This window comes from Nipponia nippon, unplaced genomic scaffold (genome assembly GCF_047370975.1).
Source record: "Nipponia nippon isolate SJK-2023a ecotype South Korea unplaced genomic scaffold, ASM4737097v1 scaffold_1, whole genome shotgun sequence".
NCBI classification, from domain to species: Eukaryota; Metazoa; Chordata; class Aves; order Pelecaniformes; family Threskiornithidae; genus Nipponia; species Nipponia nippon.
In genome coordinates, this window is record NW_028262290.1 from 1435461 (window position 1) to 1457731 (window position 22271).

At 59.0% G+C, this 22271-nt stretch overlaps 1 protein-coding gene across 1 annotated transcript; it reads right to left on the bottom strand.

The window, feature by feature from the left end:
- Window positions 1–643: 643 nt before the first annotated feature.
- LOC104020599 (1-phosphatidylinositol 4,5-bisphosphate phosphodiesterase gamma-1-like) lies at window positions 644–21118 on the bottom strand. Its single transcript, XM_009474043.2, has 32 exons — window positions 20300–21118; window positions 14028–14177; window positions 13825–13918; window positions 13664–13711; window positions 12945–13029; window positions 12750–12830; window positions 12625–12659; window positions 11086–11158; window positions 10872–10973; window positions 10674–10792; window positions 10487–10572; window positions 10172–10292; window positions 9888–10056; window positions 9481–9600; window positions 9159–9266; window positions 8869–9056; window positions 8511–8711; window positions 8259–8378; window positions 7744–7927; window positions 7353–7430; window positions 6198–6301; window positions 5882–5978; window positions 5365–5431; window positions 4747–4910; window positions 4528–4624; window positions 4165–4389; window positions 3724–3872; window positions 2835–2949; window positions 2435–2596; window positions 2063–2151; window positions 1755–1939; window positions 644–1677 (listed from the first exon to the last, which is right to left on the bottom strand). The coding sequence occupies exons 1-32, from the start codon at window positions 20517–20519 to the stop codon at window positions 1626–1628; spliced, it is 3888 nt and encodes a 1295-aa protein (XP_009472318.1). The 5' UTR covers window positions 20520–21118; the 3' UTR covers window positions 644–1625.
- Window positions 21119–22271: the final 1153 nt, after the last annotated feature.

Here is a 22271-nt window from a genome sequence, read left to right on the forward strand (position 1 = left end):
CCCTGTGTCCCCATGTCCCCAGAGCCGTGTGTCCCCGTGGCCCTGTGTCCTTATGGCCCCATAGCCCTTTGTCCCCATAGCTTTTGTCCCCAGAGCCCTGTGTCCCCATGGCTCTGTGTCCCCGTGTCCCCATAGCCATGTGTCCCCAGAGCCCTGTGTCCCCAGAGCCCTGTGTCCTCATGGCCCTGTGACTCTGCATCCCCATAGCTGTGTGTCCCCATGTCCCCATGTCCCATGTCCCCATAGCCCTATGTCCCTGTGCCCCTGTGCCCTGCATCCTCACGGTGCTGTGTCCATTGTCCCTGTGTCCCCAGAGCCCTGTGCCCTGTGTCCCCTGGCCCTCTGCCTCGTAGCCTGTGTCCCCCTGGCCCTGTGCCCTGTGTCCCATGTCCCCTCCCTGGCTGACCCTGCCCGCCACGCCACAGCACACACATCCCAGCCCCAAAACCACGCACCGCCTGGGTGTCCCCACCGCCGCTGGGACACGTCATGGGGGCAAGGGTGACACAGTGAGCTCAGGGGTCCACGACCACCCAGCCACCATCCTGGGGACATCACCCACCCCGGGGGACATCAGTCACCCCAGGGACATCGGCGCTGTGGGCAGAGCAGGGGGGAGCAGACCACGGCGACGCGGTGTAAATATTGGCTAAATAGATTTATTTTCATACAAAGAATACACAGATCCCCCCGCTGGGATGCCCCGATCCTGGGGGACACCCCCAGATGTCCCCAGCCACCACCCCACTGGGCACCACCTCCGTTGGCTTTACCGGCAGGATCTGTCCCTGTCCCCAGGGTTTGGTGCCAACACTGGTGTCACCTCAGGGACATCCTTGTCCCCTCTGGGGCCACCTTGGTGCCTGTGTCTGCCCGGTGCCCGCTCCGGGCACCCTGTCACCGGCCACCCTGCCCTGTGGGCCACCCCCAGACCTGGTGCCCCACTCCCTAGTGCCCATCCCAGGGGCATCTCCGGACATTTTGGGGTCCCCCCCGTGCCCTAATACTGCGTCTGGTACAGACACCCCCTCCCCTCCCCCGCGCCGTATGTACACGCTGGATAAAAGAAGAAAATACAGATATTTATAGCAGAGGGGGCAAAATGCCCCCCTACCCCCCCCCCCAAAGTGTCCCCTGTGTCCCCATCCTGGTGCCTCACTGCCAGCCAGTCCTTGTCCCCTGTCCCCAGGATGGAGGTGGCCGGTCCTGCCCCATCCTGGGCCAGCTGGGCACCCATGCCTCAGTTTCTCCATCGCTTGTGGGGCTCATTGCCCCTCCCCACCATGGGGTGGTGGGACATGGAGGTTGTGGGGTGAAGAGGAGCTGTGGTGGCCACCCCACAGGGATGGGAATGTGGCCACCAGCCCCAGGGGACATGGGACGAAGCTAGAGGTACCCCAGATTTACACTGGAGCATCCCACCTCCTGCCTCGCCCCAATGGAGAAATGTCACAAGCAGAGCTACCCGAAGTCCCCTTTTGTCCCCAGATTTGTCACACCGCTATCACCGAGCCCCCAGTGTGGGGGGCGGTGTCTGGATCTGGCCACCCCACCTCCCTTTGCCGCAGGAGAGGAGGTGGCGGGGGGGGGTCCGCAGCAAGCTGGTGGGCTCGTGTCCATCCAGCTCAGCTGCGTTTGGTGACCATTTGCCGGTCCCTCTTCTTCTTCTCCATCAACCTGGTGGGGACCAAGGCGGTGGCCTTAGGGACCCTCCTGAAAGGGACCTCCTGAAGGCACAGGGAGGGGACACTTACTTGCGGTTGCGGACTTCAGTGAGCTCCATGAGCCGCTCCTGGGCCGCCCGTAACTCGTCGAGGCGCTGCTGGTAGCGGGAGTCGCAGCCATTGGTGCGCTCATAGCTGGAGACCTGGCTGGAGAGCTCACTGGCACGGTCCCGTAGCTGCTGGATGGATGAGTAGAGGTTCTCCTCGTCTTCCTCCTGCTTCGACACAAGGGTATGAGGCTGGTGAGGTGGACAGAACACCCCAGGGTGCTGTTCCCCACCCTGCTCCAGCTGGGGAAACTGAGGCATGAAGTTCCCCAGGTCGCCCAGGCCACCTGCCTTGGCGTTGATGATCTCGATGTGGATGAGGAGGGCGGCGAGCTCCAGGTCCTCGGTGTAGCTGTTCTTCAATGGCACTGACCGGTAGCCTGGACACAACACCACAACAAGAGCTCAGCCCCATAGCAGGGTCTGAGCCCCTCGCCATGGCCAGATCCCCAAGAAGATGATGATGATGATGATGATTGCAGGGGGGTTGGACTAGATGACCTTTAAAGGTCCTTTCCAACCCAAACCATTCTATCATTCTATGATTCTATGATGATGATGATGATGATGATGATGATGATGATGATGATGATGATGATGATGATGATGGTGGTGGTGGTGGTGGTGGTGGTGGTGGTGGTGGTGTGGATGGAAGGACCATACCTGTTTTGAGGCCCTTGACAGGGAAGGTGGCTTGTGCCAAGAAGTTGGGGTCGCTGAACATGTCCTCCTCGTACACCACGAAGCGGAGGAAGGCGAACTCGGGGTTGTTGATGTCGAAGACGAACTGCTTGAAGAGCCAGACGGGGTTGAAGCCGTTGTCAGCTGGGGGGTGAGGACAGAGCAGGGAAGGTCAGAGTGGGGCTAGATGCATGGACATCACCAGCATGGCACCAGCACGTTAGTGGGAGATGCCTCTCCTCTTCACTCCTCCACGAAAGCCAGCCCCATCACCCACATGCCCAAGAGGACCCCAAAGGGCACAGTTAGGGTTGTCCCGGTGTCCCCGCCTGTCCCCAGGGTGCAGGGGCTGGGTGGGAACATCACCCGCGTGGACCCTCACCTACGACGTCCGTCTTGTTCTTGCTGTTGTCGTACTCGGAGCCGCACACCTCCACCTCCACAAAGGGGCACACGATGCTCCTCCCATTCTTGGGTAGGTGCCGGGCACCGAGGATCTGCAGGAGGAAGAGGAGGGTGACGTCTGGCTACCTCAGATTAGGAAGGACTCGCCGGGGCAACCCCATAGCTTGGCCATTTTAGAATCATCGAAACGTTTGGGTTGGAAGGGACCTTTCAAGGTCCAGTCCCCACTGGAATGAGCAGGGACATCTTCAACCAGATCAAATTGCTCAAAGCTCCGTCCAACCTGACCTTGAGTGTTTCCAGGGATGGGGCATCTACCACCCCTCTGGGCAACCTGAGCCAGTGTTTCACCAGCCTCAGCGTAAAAAACTTTGGAAGTTTTGGGCTTGCCAAAAACTTTATGGCCATAATTAGTCACACCACACCTTATTTATGACCTTGGACAGTTTTTAGCTTGATTTTAGCTGTATCCACCAAATTGTTTAAAAAACTTTTGCTGGATTCATGTCAGGCGCAAGAGTCAGGTGCCTACAGACCAACCTGTCCCAGCTCTAACACCGAAATTACCCAAGGGTTGGAGGTAAGGTGTTTCTGGGCTTGTTTTAGCTACTTTACCCTCCACCTCACTCTTGCTCAAGTTGGGCTCAGCCCTGTGTAATTTTGGGGTTCTCCCCTGGGAAAAATGATCCCGCAAGTGGAGAAAGAGCGACAAACCGAAGAAATCATGTGGTAATGATGTCCACGGAGCAAAGATGGGGCTGAAACATGTAAAAACCACCCCCAGTTGACCCAAAATGGAGGAAGAAGCAAGCCCTTATCTTGGTGGTGACCATCTCAGGGTGGACTTGCTGTCCTTGCCCACTTGCCTGCAGCTGCACCGTGATGGGCTCCACGATCTTCAGGCTGTTCTTGTCGAAGGGGTCGAATGTTTCGTCCCTCATGATATCAGGCTGCAGGACGTAGCCGCTGCGGCCGCCGAGCATGAAGAGCGCCTGGTTCAGCTGCATTGGCTTGTCTGTGGCCATGGGGACAGAGCAGCTTTGAGCTGTGGGGCTCAGGGACTCCATGAGGTCCTGCCCTGGCAAACCCCCTGCTAAGAGCCCCCAACCCTGGTTGAAGAAGGGATGCAGCTGGTTTTGGCATGAAGCACCCAAGAATTGCATGGAGATGTCCCCATCAGGATGAGGACAAAGGTTGGAGAGATCATCCAAACCACCTCCAGCAATAGGATGGGAACCACCAGGGATGGGAATTTTGGGTTGACCTGTGGGGATGAGCCCAGCAGCCACCCCAGGAGCAGGATTTACCGGGCGTCTGGAAGTTGAGGGCCACGAGCTGGCTACCACAGATCCACATGGGCAACGGGTCGTAGTTGGAGGAGTCCAGGCGCTGCCCTTTGGGGTAGATGCGGCTGAGCTGGCGCCGGTTGTACTGCAGGAACTTCTTGCCCTTGCTGCGGTTAGCGTACTTCTCTGCCTTAGTCTCCGGGAAGGAGGACATGTCCCGGTAGCACGCCTTGTCCGTGCCAATCTCTGAAAGTACCGAGGCGGCCATCAGCAGAGGACATGGGGCTCTCTGGTGGCCCGGGGGCTGGCCCACCAAGACCGCTTGGTTCCCCCTACCCATCTCTTCCCATGATTCTCCCATCACCCCCCTTCTCCAGCTCTTACTGTCCTCGTCGAACGGCACCGGGCGGCAATACACAACCAGCTCGGAGAGCTCCAGTGCAATCTTCTTCCTCCGCTCCATGATCTTCCCCTCTTGCATCTGCACAAAGGAAAAAAGGAGCTGAAAGTCTTGCCCCAACCTCCTCCTTTGGAGATGTTGGGGACCATCTGCTGGGGGATGGGACCATCCACCCCCATCCTCTGCACCCCGGTGCCCCTCACCCTGGCGTCGGCGTTCTGCGTGGCCTCTCGGATCTTGGCCACCCACTCGCTGAGTTCCTCCTGCGTGTCCGCGGCCACGTCCAGCGACTGGGCTGCGTGGGACATCTGCTGGGAATGGATGGTGAAGACAAATGGTTTGGAGCTCCTCCCGTCTTTGGAGATAACTATAAGGACATCAGAGGGGGGCTTTACTCGAAGACATTCCCAATGGATGGCTCTGTGGAGCAAACGAAACCTCAGCGGTCCCGCTCCCGGGCCCCCGCCAGCCCCTCCTGGCACCCCACCAGCCATCAGGGTCCTCCTCCTGCAGGGGTCCCATTTCATTAATGAATGGTTTCAGCTTTCCGTGCTGAAATGCATTTTCCTTTCAGGCAGGGGTAAATATCTCCCAAATCATCTGGACCTCTGAATTCCTCCAAATCCTCCCCAAAATCAGCCAAATCCCCCCAAATCCAGCCCCATGTTGCTCCTCGGCATGTTGCACCAAGCATGAGCCTGGCTAGCAATTGTGTGATGAGTTTGGGGAGCCTCAGCTCACAGCACCGAGCTTCAGCACGGGGTGCATGCCATCCCGGCGGGCTCCCGCAGCTGTGGCCAGGACGTGGTGGGGACACTCACCGACGTGGCAGGACGGCACATCGATGAAGCCCTTCAAGAAGTTTCCCAGGGGGCTGTTTTCTGACGACTGCAAGAGAGGAAAGAAGAGGGGGCAGCGGTGGGCGGCTGTGCAGCGCCAAGCCCAGTGCCTGCTCCATTCAGCAGCCTCCCTCCAGCCCTCCAAATTGGCCAAGTTTGAGCAAAAGCATAGAAAAAACACCCTCTTGGCATGCTCTGCTCCGCAATCGAGCATCCCCGAGCCTCTGGATAAGGATCCAGGCTGGAGCCAGGACCATGAGCATCCCCCAGCTTCCAGATAAGGGTCTGGGATGGAGCAGGACCATGAGAATCCCCCAGCCTCCGGATAAGGGTCCGGAATGACATGGGGCCAGGAGCATCCCCCAGCTTCCAGATAAGGGTCCGGGATGGAGCAGGACCACGAGCATCCCCCAGTCTCTGGATAATGGTCCAGGCTGGAGTGGGGCTGGAAGCATCTCAGGCAGCCTCGGTCCCGGGTGCATGGGGACATGGCACTCACGGCCTCATCCTGCTCCTGTGCCTGCGTGCTGACGATCTCCTCCACGTAGTTGGCTGGGAACCACAGTTGCTTCTTGCCCCCGTAGTCCCCCCGCCACCTGCAAGGGGTGAAAGGATCAAGGCAAGCGGACTGATTTGGGGGGGGACAGGGGTGCTCATGCTTCATGCAGTGTCGGGGAGCAGTTGGAGAAGGGGTGGGGGGACAAAAAAGGAGGCAGTTAAAACCCACTGTGGGACGACCCACAGGAAAACCCAGAGTGTCCCCTCCACCCCCCACCCACGGTGATGCCCACCCAGGGCCACCCAACCGCCCTCACCAGCCGCCGTCCTGCTTGTCGACATTGTGGATGATGGCCTGCTTGCAGAACGACAGCTCGTCCTCCCGCTGCGCTTTGTAGTCGTAGAGAGCCTTCACCGTGCACTGGGCCACCGGGGAGAGGGACATGTGTCACCACCCAGCACCGGGGACGCTGGTGGGCAGCACTGCCTGCTCAGCCCAGCTCCTCGAGCCCCCATGGTGGAGCACGGAGGCTCCTGAGAGTCTGACACCACAAATGATATCCCCAAATCGCCTACACCAGCAGTGAGACATGTTAGAGGGGACAGGAGGGCTGGAGGTGCCCGCGGTCCCATGGGACCACCACGTTCAATGCAAAGCGGGTTCCTCTTCTGGGTCCCCCAATGGTTTCTTCTGGTGCACTGAAAGGGTTAATCCCCTGATATTCCCACAATCCCTGGAAAAAGCCCTTTGGGTTAAGCTTTCCTGAGTCTGGTCTTAGCCTGAGAGCTGCTCTGCTGCAAAGGGACTTTTAAGAAACAGCAGTGCTGGACCATGGGATTGTAGGATGACAGAGATGGGACCTTGCTGCTCCAGTCCAGCCTCCTCCAGGGTCAGCTCTGAGACCAGCCCAGTCCCAAAAATGTCTGAGGATGGACACTGGGTCAGCTCCAAGAGTAGTCCGGTCCCAAAAACCTTTGAGGATGAACACTGGGTCAGCTCCAAGAGTAGCCCTGTCCCAAAACCCTTCAAGGATGGACACTGGGTCAGCTCCAAGACCAGCCCAGTCCCAAAAACCTCTGAGGATGGAGACTGCACCACCTGGGAACTGACACTAAACCTGCTCTTTCGGGGTTCCCCAGTGCAAAAGGATCCATGGGGGTTTCCCCACTGTTCGGGCAAACTTGTGCCAGGTTTTTGCTTCTGGCTGGGCTCTCTGCAGACCTGTCCCCCCCACCACACTGTGACAATGCTGTTGCTGGAGCTCGGACTGTCTCCATGTGATGGTGATGTGGGAAGCGTCCACCTCCAGCATTGCTTGAGGGTCAGAAAAATGCAGCAAAACAACACCACTTCTCAGGTCAGTGGTAGGAGATCTGGTAGGTCTGGGGGGGGACCACCCAGAGGCTGCAGCACTAGAATCATCATGTCCCACCACCCTCCATCTCCCATGGACACCAGCTTGGCCCCTTACCCTGGCCATTGGCATCTTGTTGGCCTCTACGTAGAAGTGGGGGGTCCGCACCTCATACAGGGCTCCATAGTCCAGCTCCTGCAAGGAGAGACACTTGAGTGGGTCACCTGGATGTGGGCAGGGGCTACAAGGGGATGTGGTGGGAGCCAGACCACCACGTGTGACCGAGAGGAGGTTGAGAGGGATGTAATATCCCTTTGCAACTCATTGGAAGGGAATTATGGTGGAGCTATAACCATGGGCAACGGCTGCAGTGCTTGGCCAGTTCTGGTTGGGCTTCAACCACGAGGCTGGAGGAGACCTTCCCACCACAGTGGACCTGGAGATGGGGCTTGGTTGCCCATGGCACAGAGCCCCCGTCCCCACCATCCCCAGCACTGGGAGCACTCACAGTGGTGCCCATCTTCTCCAGGGTCTCCTCATTGATGGGGTAGCGCAGCTTCATCTTGCGGTAGAGTGGGTGCTTCTCGTAGTAGCTGACGAGGTCCACGAGGCTCTCGAACTCGGCTGAGCTACCCAGCATGAAGAGCCGACCTTCCTGCTGGATGCGGCAGTGCTTGATCTTCCCCTCCGCCCTGGGGCCAAGAGAGCCGAGGGGGATATGTGAGGGGTGGCCGGACCCTGGCTCCACGGTGGGGATGGGCAGGAGGCGATGCCCTGTCCCAGCAGGGATGCCAGTGGGGTGACCGCCCTGAGGACATGGCTTTTCCATCACCGCAGCTAGGGGGTCCCCCCCATGACAGCATCATGCGTCCCACCGTGTCACCCTGCTGACCCAGAGCAAACCCCTGCCACCTGGTGCTGAGTCACAACAGACATGAGCCAGGCTGTTCTCAGCTTGGCTGGTAATGTGGGCATCGTGGCCAAGCCCAACCGGCCTCAGGGCGCCGGGGTGGCCACACTCACCGGAAGGAGATGGCGTAGGAGTTTGGTTCACTACGTTTGCGCACCAGGAAGGCTCCGTCCCGTGGGACCCGCATCAGCATGTGCTCGGCCTGCAGGCGCGTCAAGCTGGCATGGTACCACCTGGCCAGGCAGAGAATGGAGGCGGTGGGCTGGTGCAGGCATCCCCACATCCCGGGGGCACCCAAGACCTGACACCGGGGATGGAGGAGGCTGGTGGACCCAGGGGATCAAGGGGATGGGGACTGTCCTCACTCTTTGCTCTCATGGGCATTGGGTTGGGGGACGGGGTCGGTGAGGCGCATCTCGAACTCGTTGCAGCGGAGTGGCACCTCGCGGTAGTGGCAAATGAGGCTGTAGAGGCTGTCGAAGACCAGGTTGTCCGTCAGGTAGAACTTGGTGGCGCCGGCCTCCTGCCGCGAGTGGATCCGGCAGTGCTGCACCCGGCTGGACCTCCTGCCATGGCAGTGGGGGGAAGGCAGGCGTGAGTCAATTCAGTTCCATGTCCCCACCATCCTGCGCTTGGGGGTCCACATGCTGCGCAAAAAGGTGGCATTTCCCCCCCAAAAACACCATTCCAGCCACCAAACTGCCTCCCCGCTGGGCCTCTTACCAGAAGGAGAGGGTGTAGTCGCCCACAAAGGTCTCGCTTTCGCGCACCAGGAATGTGCCGTCCTTGCCACCCGTCTCAGTGCAGTACTCATGCAGCAGCTTCTCGGCGATCTGCCGCCCATCACGGCCGCCTCCCAGCTTCCCGTGGAACCACTTCTCCGTGAAGTGCAGCTCATTGTTGTTGAACTCCTGCAAGTTCACACCAAAATGGGCATTGCCACCCTCTCGCCGTCCCCACGGAGTCCTCCCTAAATCCCCCTGCCACGTGGATGCATCCTGCCCCTCACACACCTCCTTCTGCTCCACCTCCTCCTCATCCTCATTGAACTGGTAGCGGGATGTCTCCTCTGAGTAGTAGATCTTGTTGCTCGTCAGGACAAAATAATGGGGGCTCCAGGTCTGGGAGGGAGGAAGAGCATCACTGGGATGGGGAGGATGGCGGCATGGAGGGACGGGGCTTTGAGACCTCCATTTCTGCCCCTGCCCCATCGCCCCATGGCATTGCAATGGTCTAGGAGAGCCTATGCCCCATGCCCACCCCAAACCCCGATGCTCATCCCCATCCAGCAGACCCTGCTCGGCCCCTGGCTGCCATTGACAGGGAGATCCTTACGTGGTCGATGGGGTCTTCAAGGTAGAGGATGCCATTCTTGATGGAGTTGCTGATGTCATTCTCCGAGTAACTGGCAGTGGAGACCTCCTCGTACAGGTTCCCTTCGACCAGTTTCTTGTGCTGGGGACAGCCCAGGCAGGGGAGCTCAGCAGTGGGCATGGTGTCCCCATCATGCTGAGCTCCCAGCCCTCAGGCCACGCTTGGGCTCCTACAGGTCCCCCTCCACCAGCCCCTGTTCCCCCTAACCATCTCTTGCAGTAGGACGTCCCTCTGATGTCCTACTGTATGTGCATAGAGAGATATTGCTCTTGAGTCCCAAGATTTGGGATAATCACCACCTTTCCCAGCCCAACATGGTCATTGTCCCTCCCACCAAGAGGGGCTTTGGGGTGGCACCTGGTCCACACCTTGATTAAGATCTTCTTCTTGAGCTGGGTGGGTGAGGGCAGCTCGTCGGCATTGATGTCCACCGGCTTGGTGAGTAGCATGTCCCCAAAGACCTTCTTGAAGTGGGAGGCCATGTTCCTCTGCTGGACGATGCTGCAGTGGTCTTCGATGGAGAGGATGATGGGGAACCTGGAGGAAGCAGGTGAGAATGGTGGCTTGGGACGAAGGTGAAGGAGAGGGGAATTCAGGCAGGGGTTACCTGCCTGTCCCAGAATTGGGGTGTTGTTGGGGGTCTGGGGCTTACTCGGAGGTGACGAACGCATGCTCCTTGATGGTGTGCAGCACATCCAGGAACTTGATCTTGGAGGTGAGTGTGTGGCCATGGTAGATAATGGGGAGATCATCTGGGCCATCCCAGCAGTCCACTGAGTGGGGAGACACCTCAGTTAACGCATGTCAGTCACCGACTGTGCACTGGGGACCATGTTTTTGGCCCCCCAAAGGGCATGAAAGACCCCACACCCAGTGCCATGGGATGGGTGCAGGGGACGGTCTGTCTGATGGACCGTGGGGTGCCGGGGGGGACTGAGCATCACCGCTGGGTCCTGGGGGGACTCACGCTCAATGCAGCGGCAGCCCATGCGCAGGCAGCGGGCGTACGCCTCCAGGGAGGACTCGCTGGAGAACTGGTCCCCTGTCAGGTACCTGCAGAGGAGTGAGAGGGACCATCAGCAGCCAGGGCTGCCCCAGGCAGGGGTCATGGGATGCTCATGGGGGTCCCCGAGGAGAGCCTGCCCCATCCTTACGTATTGTGAGAGGAGGAGATCCAGTACTGGGACAATGGGTGGTTCATCTCCTCAGGCACCACGCGCTCATACTTGGCGTCCATCACCATGTTCTCCTTGGAGAAGAGGTATGTGAGGAACTAGGGGGAAAGCAGAGAGGTCAGAGACTGCCAGAGCTGGGGAGACACCCCTGGGTGGGTGCCACGTGGGGCCACCCACCTCGTCCAGCTGGAAGGATGGGTCCACCGCCTCGCTGGAGCCCTCTTTGAGGTAGGTGCACATGTAGTCCCGCACCATGCCCACATCGCTGGCCCAGGATTCCTGTGGTGCAAATGTGGCCGCCGTTATGGGGCAAACAAGGCTGAGGCATCCCATGGGGGTCCCCGAGGCTGGGGCTGAGAGGGACGCTGCAGGGGTCTCTAACACCACCCACCTTCTGGTCGTGCAGCAGGAACTTCTGGAAGTCATAAAGGGAGACTTGGCACAGCTCGGGGCGGTCCACATTCCTGGGACACGGAGTGGCCATCAGCAAGGACCGGGAGCAGGAGTTGGGATAGACCCCATGGGGGAGTTGAGGCCACCAGCGTCCACCTGCAGCTTAGCCCCCTGATGCCCCCCACTCCTGCCCCACTCCTGCCAGCTGCGGCAGCTGGCAAGGGGCTCAGGGAAAGTGCACACTATGGGGGGTGCGAGGGGCACCTTGAGATTTTGGGTGCTGCTAGAGCAAACACTCCCAGTGTCACCCTGTGAGCTGGGAGAGGCAGGCACCCAGCCAGAGCACGCAGCGTTGCCCAAGGATGTGGGACGGAGGGCAGTGCGACATGTCCCTGCATCCCTGGAACCCATCCCTGCTTATACCCCCGCTCACATCCCCAATCCCATCCCCGCACCCATCCGTGGTCACATCCCTGCTCCCATGCCCACACCCATCCCCGCTCAAATCCTTGCTCCCATCCCTGCACCCATCCCTCCTCACACCCCTGCTCCCATTCCCCCTCCCATCCCTGCTCATCTTTGCTTATCCCTGCTCCCATCCCCACACCTATCCCAGCTAAAATCCCTGCTCCTATCCCTGTGATCCCTACTCCTATCCCCACTCCCATCCCCCCTCACATTCTGCTACCCCTATCCCCACTCACATCCCTGCTTCCCTCCCCTCTCCCATTCCCACTCCAATCCCTGCTTATCTCTGCTCATCCCTGCTCCCATCCCTGCTCATCCCTGCTCCCATCCCCACTCACATCCTCGCTCATCCCTGCTCCCATCCCCACTCCCATCCCTGCTCCCATCCCCACTCCCATCCCTGCTCCCATCCCTGCTCATCCCTGCTCCCATCCCTGCTCATCCCTGCTCCCATCCCCACTCATCCCTGCTCCCATCCCCACTCACATCCTCGCTCATCCCTGCTCCCATCCCCACTCACATCCCTGCTCCTATCCCCACTCTCATCCCTGCTCCCATCCCTGCTCATCCCTGCTACCATCCCTACAGCTATACCCGCTCCCATCTCCACTCACATTCCCTCTCCCATCCCTTCTCCCATCTCTGCTCATCCTTGCTCCCATCCCCTCTCCCATCCCTGCTCATCCCTCCTCCCATCCCCTCTCCCAGCCCTGCTCATCCCTCCTCCCATCCCCTCTCCCATCCCTGCTCATCCCTCCTCCCATCCCTACTGCCATACCCACTCCCATCCCCACTCCCATCCCCTCTCCCATCCCTGCTCCTCCCTTCTCTGATCCTTGCTCCTATTCCCTCTCCCATCCCTGCCCCTCAGACCACCCTTGCCATCCCCACCATCCCCTCCACCCCAAGCCTGCCCGGATGCTGGGAGATGCTCCGGGGCCACGCGCACTGCCCAGATCCTCCGCTCTCCCCAGGCTCTGCCCCGCAGCCCGGCTGCATTGCCCACCCGATGGATCCGACCCTCGGAGGCTTGGCTGGGATGGGAGCCGCGGGGCTCCTGGGTACTCACCGCAAGGGGAAGGAGAGCTCCAGCTGCTCGATGACCTGCAAGGCAAAGGAGAGGACCAGGCTTAGCTGGCCGGGAACACACCACACCGGGTGGGGATGCTTGGGAGGACAAGCTGTGGCTCTTACCGACTTCTGCGCATCAAACATCAGGTTTTTGTAGAATTGGATGAAGTGGGAGAAAGTCATCTCGTTCCTGGCTTCCACCTCCTGCCAGAGAGGGTGCTGCATGAGAGCAGGGCCACCCAACTGGAGCCAGTGACGCCGAGGCTGGCTCCAGCCCGGCTGTGGGGGCTCGAAGACCCTCTCCTGGGGGTTTCTTACCACGAGCTTGTCCCTCAGGAACCTCATGTTGGGGACGCGGTAGTTCACTTGGGGCAGCATGGCCTTCAGGTCCTTCACCGTGATGCTGCAGGAGGGCAAGCCGGTGTCAGGGCACTGGCCAGACCCCACAGAGGATGGACAATACCCAGATGGGTCTCAGCTCCTGATATCGAGGGTCCCACCCCAAATCCTGGTGCCAGCGTGGTCTCTGGCATGGGGCTCCCACCTACCGGGCTGTGGATGCCCGCAGTGGCACAGGTTATTAATTAATTACACGAGGTCTGGCAGAGGGTCGAGGAGAAAGAGCGCATCCAAGAACCAATCGAACGCTTTAAGCCATCATTCCATCTGCAGGTGATGCCCATCCTCATCGCCATAATCATTTAAGTCCAAATTCACTTGATTTGGGGTTTTTCCTGACTTGGGGAGATGTTTATGGGCTGCGTTAATGGTCCAGCCCCTCCTGGTGGAAATGCAGCAGCAGGCATGGAGGCATCGGCATCCCCATGGTCCCTACAGCGGCAAGGAGGGGACTTGCGCCCAAGTCTCTGATTTTTGGTGCCTTCAAGAACCCCAAATAACCTGGTACTACTTTGCCGCACAAACCCTGCTCCCAGCCTGGCTCAGCCTCCAGATTTGGGGTGCAACTGGGGGGGATACGGCCCTGTCCAGCTGAACCCACTGGCCGCTTCCCAGCATGGGGCCGTGCCAGTGCTCACCTGCCTTCCCGCGACCGGTCCATCCCATCAAACTGTTTCCGCAGCCACCTGGGAAGGAAGGGATGGACAGACGGTGCTCAGCTCCAGGGGTGGACCAAACCCAGTGGGGTTTCGTCCCTCAGATGGGGACTGGGAAACAGGAGCCACTGGTCCTTCCTCACCTCTCAATCTGCAGCGGGGTCTGGGCTTTCTGGGTGTCCGCCACCAGCCAGTTGAGGCCCGTTATCCACAGGTTGATGTCCTCCTCACAGAAAGCTGGAGGAGGAAGAGGAGGATGGTGAGGCTGGGATGGGGGAAATGGGATGCTGGGGAGGGGGTGAGAGCCCAAAGGTGGCCAGCGGGAGAGGGAAGGGAGCCCACGCACCGGCCACGCTGAGAGTCCGCAGCCTGAAGTCCATCCCGTAGAGGATGATGAAGCACATGGTGAAATCAAGCTTGCGAGCGTCCTCGGGGTAGCGCTCGAAGTCCCGTGAGTTCTTCCCCAGGCGGATCTCCTTGATCTCCCGAATGTCGACTGCGAGGAGAGAGGGACATGGGATTGTTCCCTGACACCCCGCCACCGCGGACCCATGTGCGGGGGCTCAGGGAGGCTGCAGGAGGTGGGACTGCCAGGAGACCACATGCCCTCTGGGGACCCTTGTCCCCAGGATGGGGTGTCCCCATGGCACTGCCCATGGGTGTGTGATGGCATTGGGGTGCCGTGGCCATGTATCCTCCAGGGAGATATGTCCCCGCAGCCCTGCAGTGACATGTCCGCTAGTGCAATGGCACCATGGCTTGGCATGTCCTTCAGGGAGCTGTGTCCTCAAAACGAGGTGTCCCCATGGCACTGATCGTTGGTGCATGATGGCATTATGGGTGCTGGGTCCATGTGTCCTCCAGAGAACCACGTCCCCAGGACAAGGTGTCCCTGTTGCAGCTGCGTGACAGCATCATGGGTGCCACGGCCATGTGTCCTCCAGGGAACCGTGTCCTCAGGATGGGGTGTCCCTGTGCACTGCTGTAGCTATGTAGTAGCACCATGGGTGCCATGGTTATGTGTCCTCCAGGGAACCACGTTCCCAGGACAGGGTGTCCCTGCTGCAGCTGCGTGACAACATCATGGGTGCCGTGCCCATGTGTCCTCAAGGGAACCACGCCCCCAGGATGGCATGTCCTTGCAGCACTGCTGCAGTTGTGTGACAGCATCATGGGTGCCACGGCCATGTGTCCTGCAGGGAGCCATGTCCCCAGGACAGGGTGTCCCTGCAGCAGTGTTGCAGCTGTGTCACATGGGTGCTGGGTTTATGCGTCCTCCAGGGAGCCATGTCCCCAGGATGGTGCATCCTCACAGCACTGCTGCAGCTGTGTGACAGCGTCATGGGTGCCACGGCCATGTGTCCTCCAGGGAGCCATGTCCCCAGGATGGGGTGACCCTGCAGCAGCTGTGTGACAGCATCATGGGTACCACGGCCATGTGTCCTCCAGGGAGCCATGTCCCCAGGATGGGGTGTCCCTGCAGCACTGCCCCCAGGTGTGCAATGGCACCTCACTCCTGTGCATCATCGAGGGACTCGTGTCCCCGAGATGTGCCGTCCCCACAGTGCTGCCCACCGGTTTCCCGGCTTTGTGAGTGCCACATGTCCTCCAGGCTCAGCCTGCCCCATCCCAACCAGCACATCTCCAGCCACCCTGCCTTCTCCTCCCCAAGACAGACCCTGCTCCGGGGCAGGCTGAGCTCATCTTTTAATTGAAGACGTCTGCCCAAAGGTGGCAATTTGGAGCCCTGGCAGCCCGGACCACAGGGCGTTTCTTTCCTGCCATACTGCTCTCTCATTATCTTGCTATATAAAGCCCTGCCGGCGGCAGGAGGGCTGGGTTTCCGGACCGCAGTCTTCCTCACCGCTACGCTGCCGGGGGAGATTTCCAACCCCTGGTTTTGCCAAGCAGACACATCCCACCGGGAGCAGAAAAATAATATGATGATATTAGTAATAATACCCAAAGTTGTTCTCGATACCACAAGCATCACCCCTGGGCAGCTTTGCCCTCCGGGGCTGAGGCACCGGCACCGGAAAGGGCTTTGTGTGGCCGAGGGTGGCCGGACCACCGCGCCGGGGTATTGTCCTGCCGAGGAAATGGATCATTTCCCGGAGAATTTCCAGCCTGGCCACGTTTCCGATGCGGCGGTGGGGAAGGGTGCAGGCGTGCTGCTGCCTCGACAGAAACCCTCGGCCTAATCCAAAGGGGATAAATAAAAGCTGAGCGTGAGGAGGAATAAGGGATTGGGGAGAAATCAGGCTGATTAAGCAAGAAAAGAGGTGCAGAATAGTTTTTCTTGGCAGAAAAGCTCTGGGAAACACTGGAGGCTTTATCCAGCCCTCCCTCGCTGGAGGACCGCAAGCCAAATTTCACGGATCGGGGTGGGATTTTAGGACACGTGATACACGGGAGGTCTGCACCCCTGCATGTGCTTTGTTTTGGGAGTAGATCTCAAGAAATGAAACCCTGTTGCTGTCTCTGTGCAGCCCGCATGGCTTGAAGCAAACCCTCTTTGGTATAAACAGGCAGATATTTGGGGGTAAAAATGGGTCTGTAGGTTAAAAACAAACTGCTCATCCCCAAATCACAGGGGGATGCTCAACCCCAAATCCATCCACAGGCGCTGGAGCAGGGTGAAAAGCTGGTGGTTACCAGGGCTCTGCCAAGAAGTTGCAACGCAGCCATCCCCCTGATTCAACTCCTCCAGGATCTGGCCTTGGACCCAGCCTCTGGGTGCCACCAATAATCATAGAATCATAGAAGGGTTTGGGTTGGAAGGGACCTCTAAAGGTCATCTACTCCAACCCCCCCCTGCAATGAGCAGGGACATCTTCAACCAGATCAGGTTGCTCACAGCCCCGTCCAACCTGACCTTGAATGTTTGCAGGGATGGGGCATCTCCCATCACTCTGGGCAACCTGGGCCAGTGTCTCACCACCCTCAGCATCAAAAATTTCTTCCTTAGATCTAGTCTGAATCTCCCCTCTTTTAGTTTAAAACCATTATTCCTTGTCCTATTGCTACAGGCCCTGCTAAAAAGTCTGTCCTCATCTTCCTTAGAAGTCCCCTTTCTACATTGGAAGGACGCAAGGTCCTCTGGAGCCTTCTCTTCTCCAGGCTGCACAACCCCAACTCTCCCAGCCTTTCTCCATAGCAGAGGGGTTCCAGCCCTCGGACCATTTCCGTGGCCTCCTCTGGCCCCGCTCCAACAGGTCCATGTCTGTCTGGTGCTGGGGACCCGCGAGCTGGAGGCAGGGCTGCAGGGGGGTCTGAGGACATCGGAGCAGAGGGGCAGAATCCTCTCCCTCGCCCTGCTGCCCACGCTGATTTCGATGAGGCCCAGGATACGCTTGGCTTTCTGGGCTGTGAGTGCACATTGCCAGCTCATGGCCAGTTTTTCATCCCCCCAGTACCCCCCAGTCCTTCTCTGCAGGGCGAAGAGCCCAGCCCCACGAAGAGCCGAGGGAAGAGGGAGCGGCGCGGGGCTGCACAATGCAACGCAGCCGGCGGCTTCCTGGAAACCACATCTGCAGCGGATTTGCAGCGATCATGTCAGAACTATGTCTCCAAACTCCTCCCTGCATTGTCTCAGGGGTCCCGGGCGATTAAAACACTCTGGAAGTCGGTTCCAGCTGCGAAAATCCCTTTTCTCTTCTAATGCAAAGTGAACAGCGTGGTGCAAAGAAGGTTTTAAATATAGGGATGGTGGGAAGATGATGTAGGACCTGGGTCTGCCCGATGGCTTTTAGGGATGCTGAGAGCCTGGGAGTTTTCTTAATGCATTAGGAGAAAAGCAAAGCAAAGCGGTCGGAGGGAATGGTTGTGCTGGGAAATCCCGCTGGCCTGGCCAGAGCTGCGGTGGCATGAACCACGTTCCCTCGTGTTCGCCTCAGTCACCCTTTCTTGCAGGACACGTGGCAGCTCAGACCGTCCTGTAGAGGGGGGATTGGGCGACCGCATTCCCCAGGGCTCCCCGTGGTATTGTGAAGCTGATTTAAAACCTGAAATAAAAGATTAACTCCTGGCCCAGCAGTGTTAAAACCCATCTGGATTTTCTCCTCCCCAAACGGTCCTATTTCTAATTATTTGGTGTTAGCGAGGCTGGAGGTGTGATCCCAATTAGCTGTCGTTGTGGCAAACCACCCTTCCAAAATCCTTTTGGGTTTGCCAAGCTGCCTTCACCCCTATTTCTTTTTATTTCTTGTAAAGATCCCTTTTGGGCTGTTTTCCACTAGATTTCATCCTTGCACTGGGGACTGGGGTCTGTTGAGGGCGATGAGCTGGAAAACCCTCCAGGATGAGGTTAATTTTGGAGGCAATGCTACAGGCGACCTCATCGGCATGGACACGCGTCCATCGGCTTCTTAACGAAGCGTGTAATTAGCCTGCATGGTGTGGGGCATCTCAGGGAGAGCCAGGATCCGTGTCCTGGCCCTGCCAGTCCGTAACAGAGACATCAGCGCTGTCGGTCATCCCCGCTAATCCCTCTGCAAGCGGGGTGCCTGGTTAAAGGGGGGATTTAAAATGGCCTGGGCAGGCGTGAGGTTGGGTGCGGGGTGGGAGCGAGACCCCAGGGATGAATTGGAGATCCTGGCGCTTCCATAAAATCACGGCAAGTGGGAGGACATGAGAGCACGGAGCAGGGCCGGAGCAGGGGGTGAAGATGCTCCATCCCAGTACCAAGACGAGGATTGCTTCCACCCAGGGCTGGGGGAAGCGGGTGGTGGGGCTAGATGGCAGGATTGTACCATTTCCAGAGGGATTTTCCTTTCTTTTCCCCTTTCTGGATGACCTCGGAGGATACCCACTCATTCCCACAGGGGGTTTTGGGCTGTCGCATGGGAGAGGTCAGATTCCAAGGCACTGGTGGGGAAACTGAGGCAGGGCATCGGGAGCAACCTGAGACCCCGACTCGGCAGCGCATGGTGCTCCCAAAGGAAAACAAGCAGCCGGAAACGCATTATTTCCGCGAGCGGAGAATGAGCTCTTCCCTGCGAAGACCAAAACCACTTCTCCAAAAATGGGTGCCCTTCCTCCCCTTGCTCATCCCTCCTCCTCCTTCTCCCACAAATCTGCTCCCCGCCAAGGGCTGGTGGTGAGTTTGCCTCCTGTGCCCAGCAGGTCTGGACAAGCACGGATCCTGCTTGTGCCAGTGCTCATCTCCAGGTGTCACCCTTCTTTCCGGCTCAAAGCCTCTCCACGGCCAGCAAGCCCACCTTGGCCCCTCTGAGCAGGAGCTGAACCCTCCCGGGGATTTTGCTCCATCTCATGCAAAATTAGCAGTAGATGGTGGGTTTTGGGTGGGTGATTGGTGATTTTTAATAACACACTCTGAGCCCCACCAGGGAAAAGGCACCTGTCATCTCCCAAACCTCCAGGGTGGGATTTGCCATCGTCCAGGTGAGATGATACCCCAAAACTGGGTTCCTCCCTGCATGGGGATGTGGGATGAGGTGACGGTATAGCTCCATATCACCCCAACCCCGTGTTTTCATCCACTGGCTCTTTTTAGCTCAATTTAAGTAAAAGTGAAAGCCTTGAGATAACAAATAACCAGGTACTGAGCACCAAGGCGTGGAGCCCCACCGATGCCCGGTGGTGGGAGTATGCCCCAACAGCCTACTAGCCACCACTGAATCCACAAGTAAGGGTGATTTTTATGGATGCTCCAGTGGGAGCATCTCCTGTGCCAGACACCAGTGCCACCAGTCCAAACTTTGCATTGACGTCATTAATGCGTGTGGGGCAGAGCTCAGCTGGCCAAGTCCTCTCTGGGCTGCGTGGGGCCACCACCATGTTCCACCCCATGCTGCCGCCTGCCCCAGAAACCTGAGAACCCCTTTTTGGGGGTTAAAAGCATCGTGAGCAGGCAAGGGGGTGGCCGGCTCCTTCACCTCCTTTCCAGAGAGGGTATAAAACCCCAGGGATGAAATGGCAGCAGCTTGAGTCCCACGGCCACTTATGGACCACATGAGCTGGGATGGAGGAGGTGAGGGCTGCTCAGCCCAGCAGCTCCTGCATTTATATCTCTGGGCATCCTACCATGGCCAGGCACCCCACCATGGTAGGGCATCCCACCATGGCTGGGCATCCTACCATGGCAGGGCACCCCACTGTGTCCAGGCACTCCACCGTGGCCAGAGACCCCACCGGGGTAGGGCATCCAAATATGGCCAGGACCCCACTATGGCCAGGTTACCCACCGTGGCTGGGCGCCCCACCATGGTCAGACATTCCACTGTGGCCGGGCACCCCACTGTGGCCAGTCAGCCCCCCATGGCCAGACATCCTACTGCAGCCGCGCACCCCACTGCGGCCAGGCACCCCACTGTGGCTGGACACCCCACGGTGGCCAGGCACCCCACTATTTCCAGGCACCCCACTATTTCCAGGCACCCCACCACAACTGGGCACCCTACCATAAGCAGGCACCCCATCATGGCCAGGCACCCCACTGCCAGGTACCCCATCATGGCTGAGCACCTCACGGCCGGTCACCCCACCACAGTAGGACATCCCACCATGGCCAGGCACCCCACAGCCAGGCACCCCACCACAGCCAGGCACCCCACCGGCACATCCCCAGCCCACAGCGCCGCTGCCACCGATACTCACTGTCCCCTTCCACCTTCTCGGGTGTCCGGCTCCAGATGATCTGCCGGGTCTCCAACTTCACCTGGAAGGTCCTTCGCTCCGGCCTCTGTGACTTCTTCTGATAGAACAAGGTGAGGACGGTGCCCATCTCCAGGCAGCGGAGGATCCTGCCCATGTCCCCTGCCTCCATCCTGCCGTCCTCCAGAAAGCCATTGACGCTGTTGAGCCTGGCCACAGACATTTTCACTGCGCGGCCATCGCCCGGCGGAGCCGCAGAGCCGGGGTTGTCTCATGCAGAAGAGGACGAACCAAATAGCCGAAACCTCCCCGGGGATTTTCTCCGCTCGCCCCGGGCACGGGTTTCCTCTACGGCCGACGTCCCCTCCGTCGCACCACGGCCACGGCACACAGCTGGACTCGGTGGCAGTGGGGAGGAAAAGGGTGGGCTGGAGGTACCGTGACCTTCTCGCCGAGGCTGAATCTGGCCCCGGCGTTGGCATCCAGCGGCGGTGGGAGAAGATGGGCAGAGCCGGCAGCGACGGCCTTGCGGTTCAGAGCCAGGGGGGAGAAAAACCATCCGGCCACCGCAGGATGGCGGGGGCACCTTTGCGGGCGAAGAGGGTGGCGTGGGGGGAAAACCCAGCCAAAAAAAAAAGCAAAGTCACCCCAAAACTGATGGTGCCTGCGTTGAGGCGGCGGATCCCCCCCCGGCCTCCGGGCCAAGCGGGGCCGGGGTTGGGAGAGGGGTGCGGCGAAGGGGTGCCGAGGGGTGCTCGGCCAGCCCGGGGAGCAGCGGGGTCCCAGCGGGATGGGATGCGGGATGCAGGGTCGGGGTGGTGGTGGGTGGGGAAGGGGGGGGGCTCCTGCCAGCCGCCCGCCGCCCCTCTCCTCCGCTCCTTAATTTCGGGCTGATGAAATGGACGCCCAGAGGAAACTGCAATCACACATGGCCGGAAAGAGATCAGAAAGGAATTTAAAAAAAAAAAAAAAAAAAAATGCAGGGTCTTGGAGAAAGGAAAATCCGAGTGGGGGAAAAGACGGCTGAGGGTGACATCTAGAGGAACTCAAGATGGGGACCAGCTTTGTCGGGGTGCCCTAGGCCCTGCTACTGGCTGGGGGGCACCCCGGGACGGGGATGGGGTCTCCTGGGTGGAAATGTGGTTGTTTGGCAAAAAAGGGTTAAAGATAAGGAAAGCAGCTGCCGCGGCTTTAGCTCCTGGCTGTCCCTGCTGTGACGCTGATCTGGGACTAAAGCCACATGAGTGACCGGGACTGGAGTCACTGCTGTTATGAGTTTTGTCCTGCCTCAAATATATGGGGAGAAAGGAGCTGGGGACTGCAGTGGGGGGAAAGAAACACAGCTGGAGAGAGGGGGGAAGGCAGCAAGGAACAGGGCTCAGTGTCACAGCCCCTGATTTGTCCCTTTGATGGGTGCTGGATGGGCAAAAGCCTCGCCGGTGCTGTGGAGGCTGACTTTGCGCAGGGATTTGGGGAAGTCAGGGGTGCGAGGTGGGACCAGGGGTGTGGGAAGGGGGCAGGGGCTTCTTTCCCAGCCCCACACTTTGAGGATTTGGACCAGGAGGGGATCTTGCAGTTCTGGGACTCTGAGACTCCTGGAGTATATTGGGCTCCCGGCGGTGGAGGCTCAGGCACCTGGGGGTCCTGGTGATGGAGGCTGAGCAGAGCCAGGGCTGGCTGCCAGCCCTGGTGGGAGAGAGGACACAGGATCTGCCATGAACGGAGAGCTGGGCAGACCGTTTCAGGCCTAAAAATCCCTGAGAAACCATTTTACTCATTAAATACGGGACACATTTAGAGTTGGTCTGAGCCCTCCAAAATCCTTATTCCTTCCCTAGATGCTGCCAAGATCCTCCTGGCTTGCAGGTTTACTCCCTGCTTATGGGACCCATAAATTTCTCTCCTCCATGGAGAAGTCTTACCTTTATTTTAACTCTTATCTTGCTGGAAACACCGCCTTTCCCCTCCCTCTTCC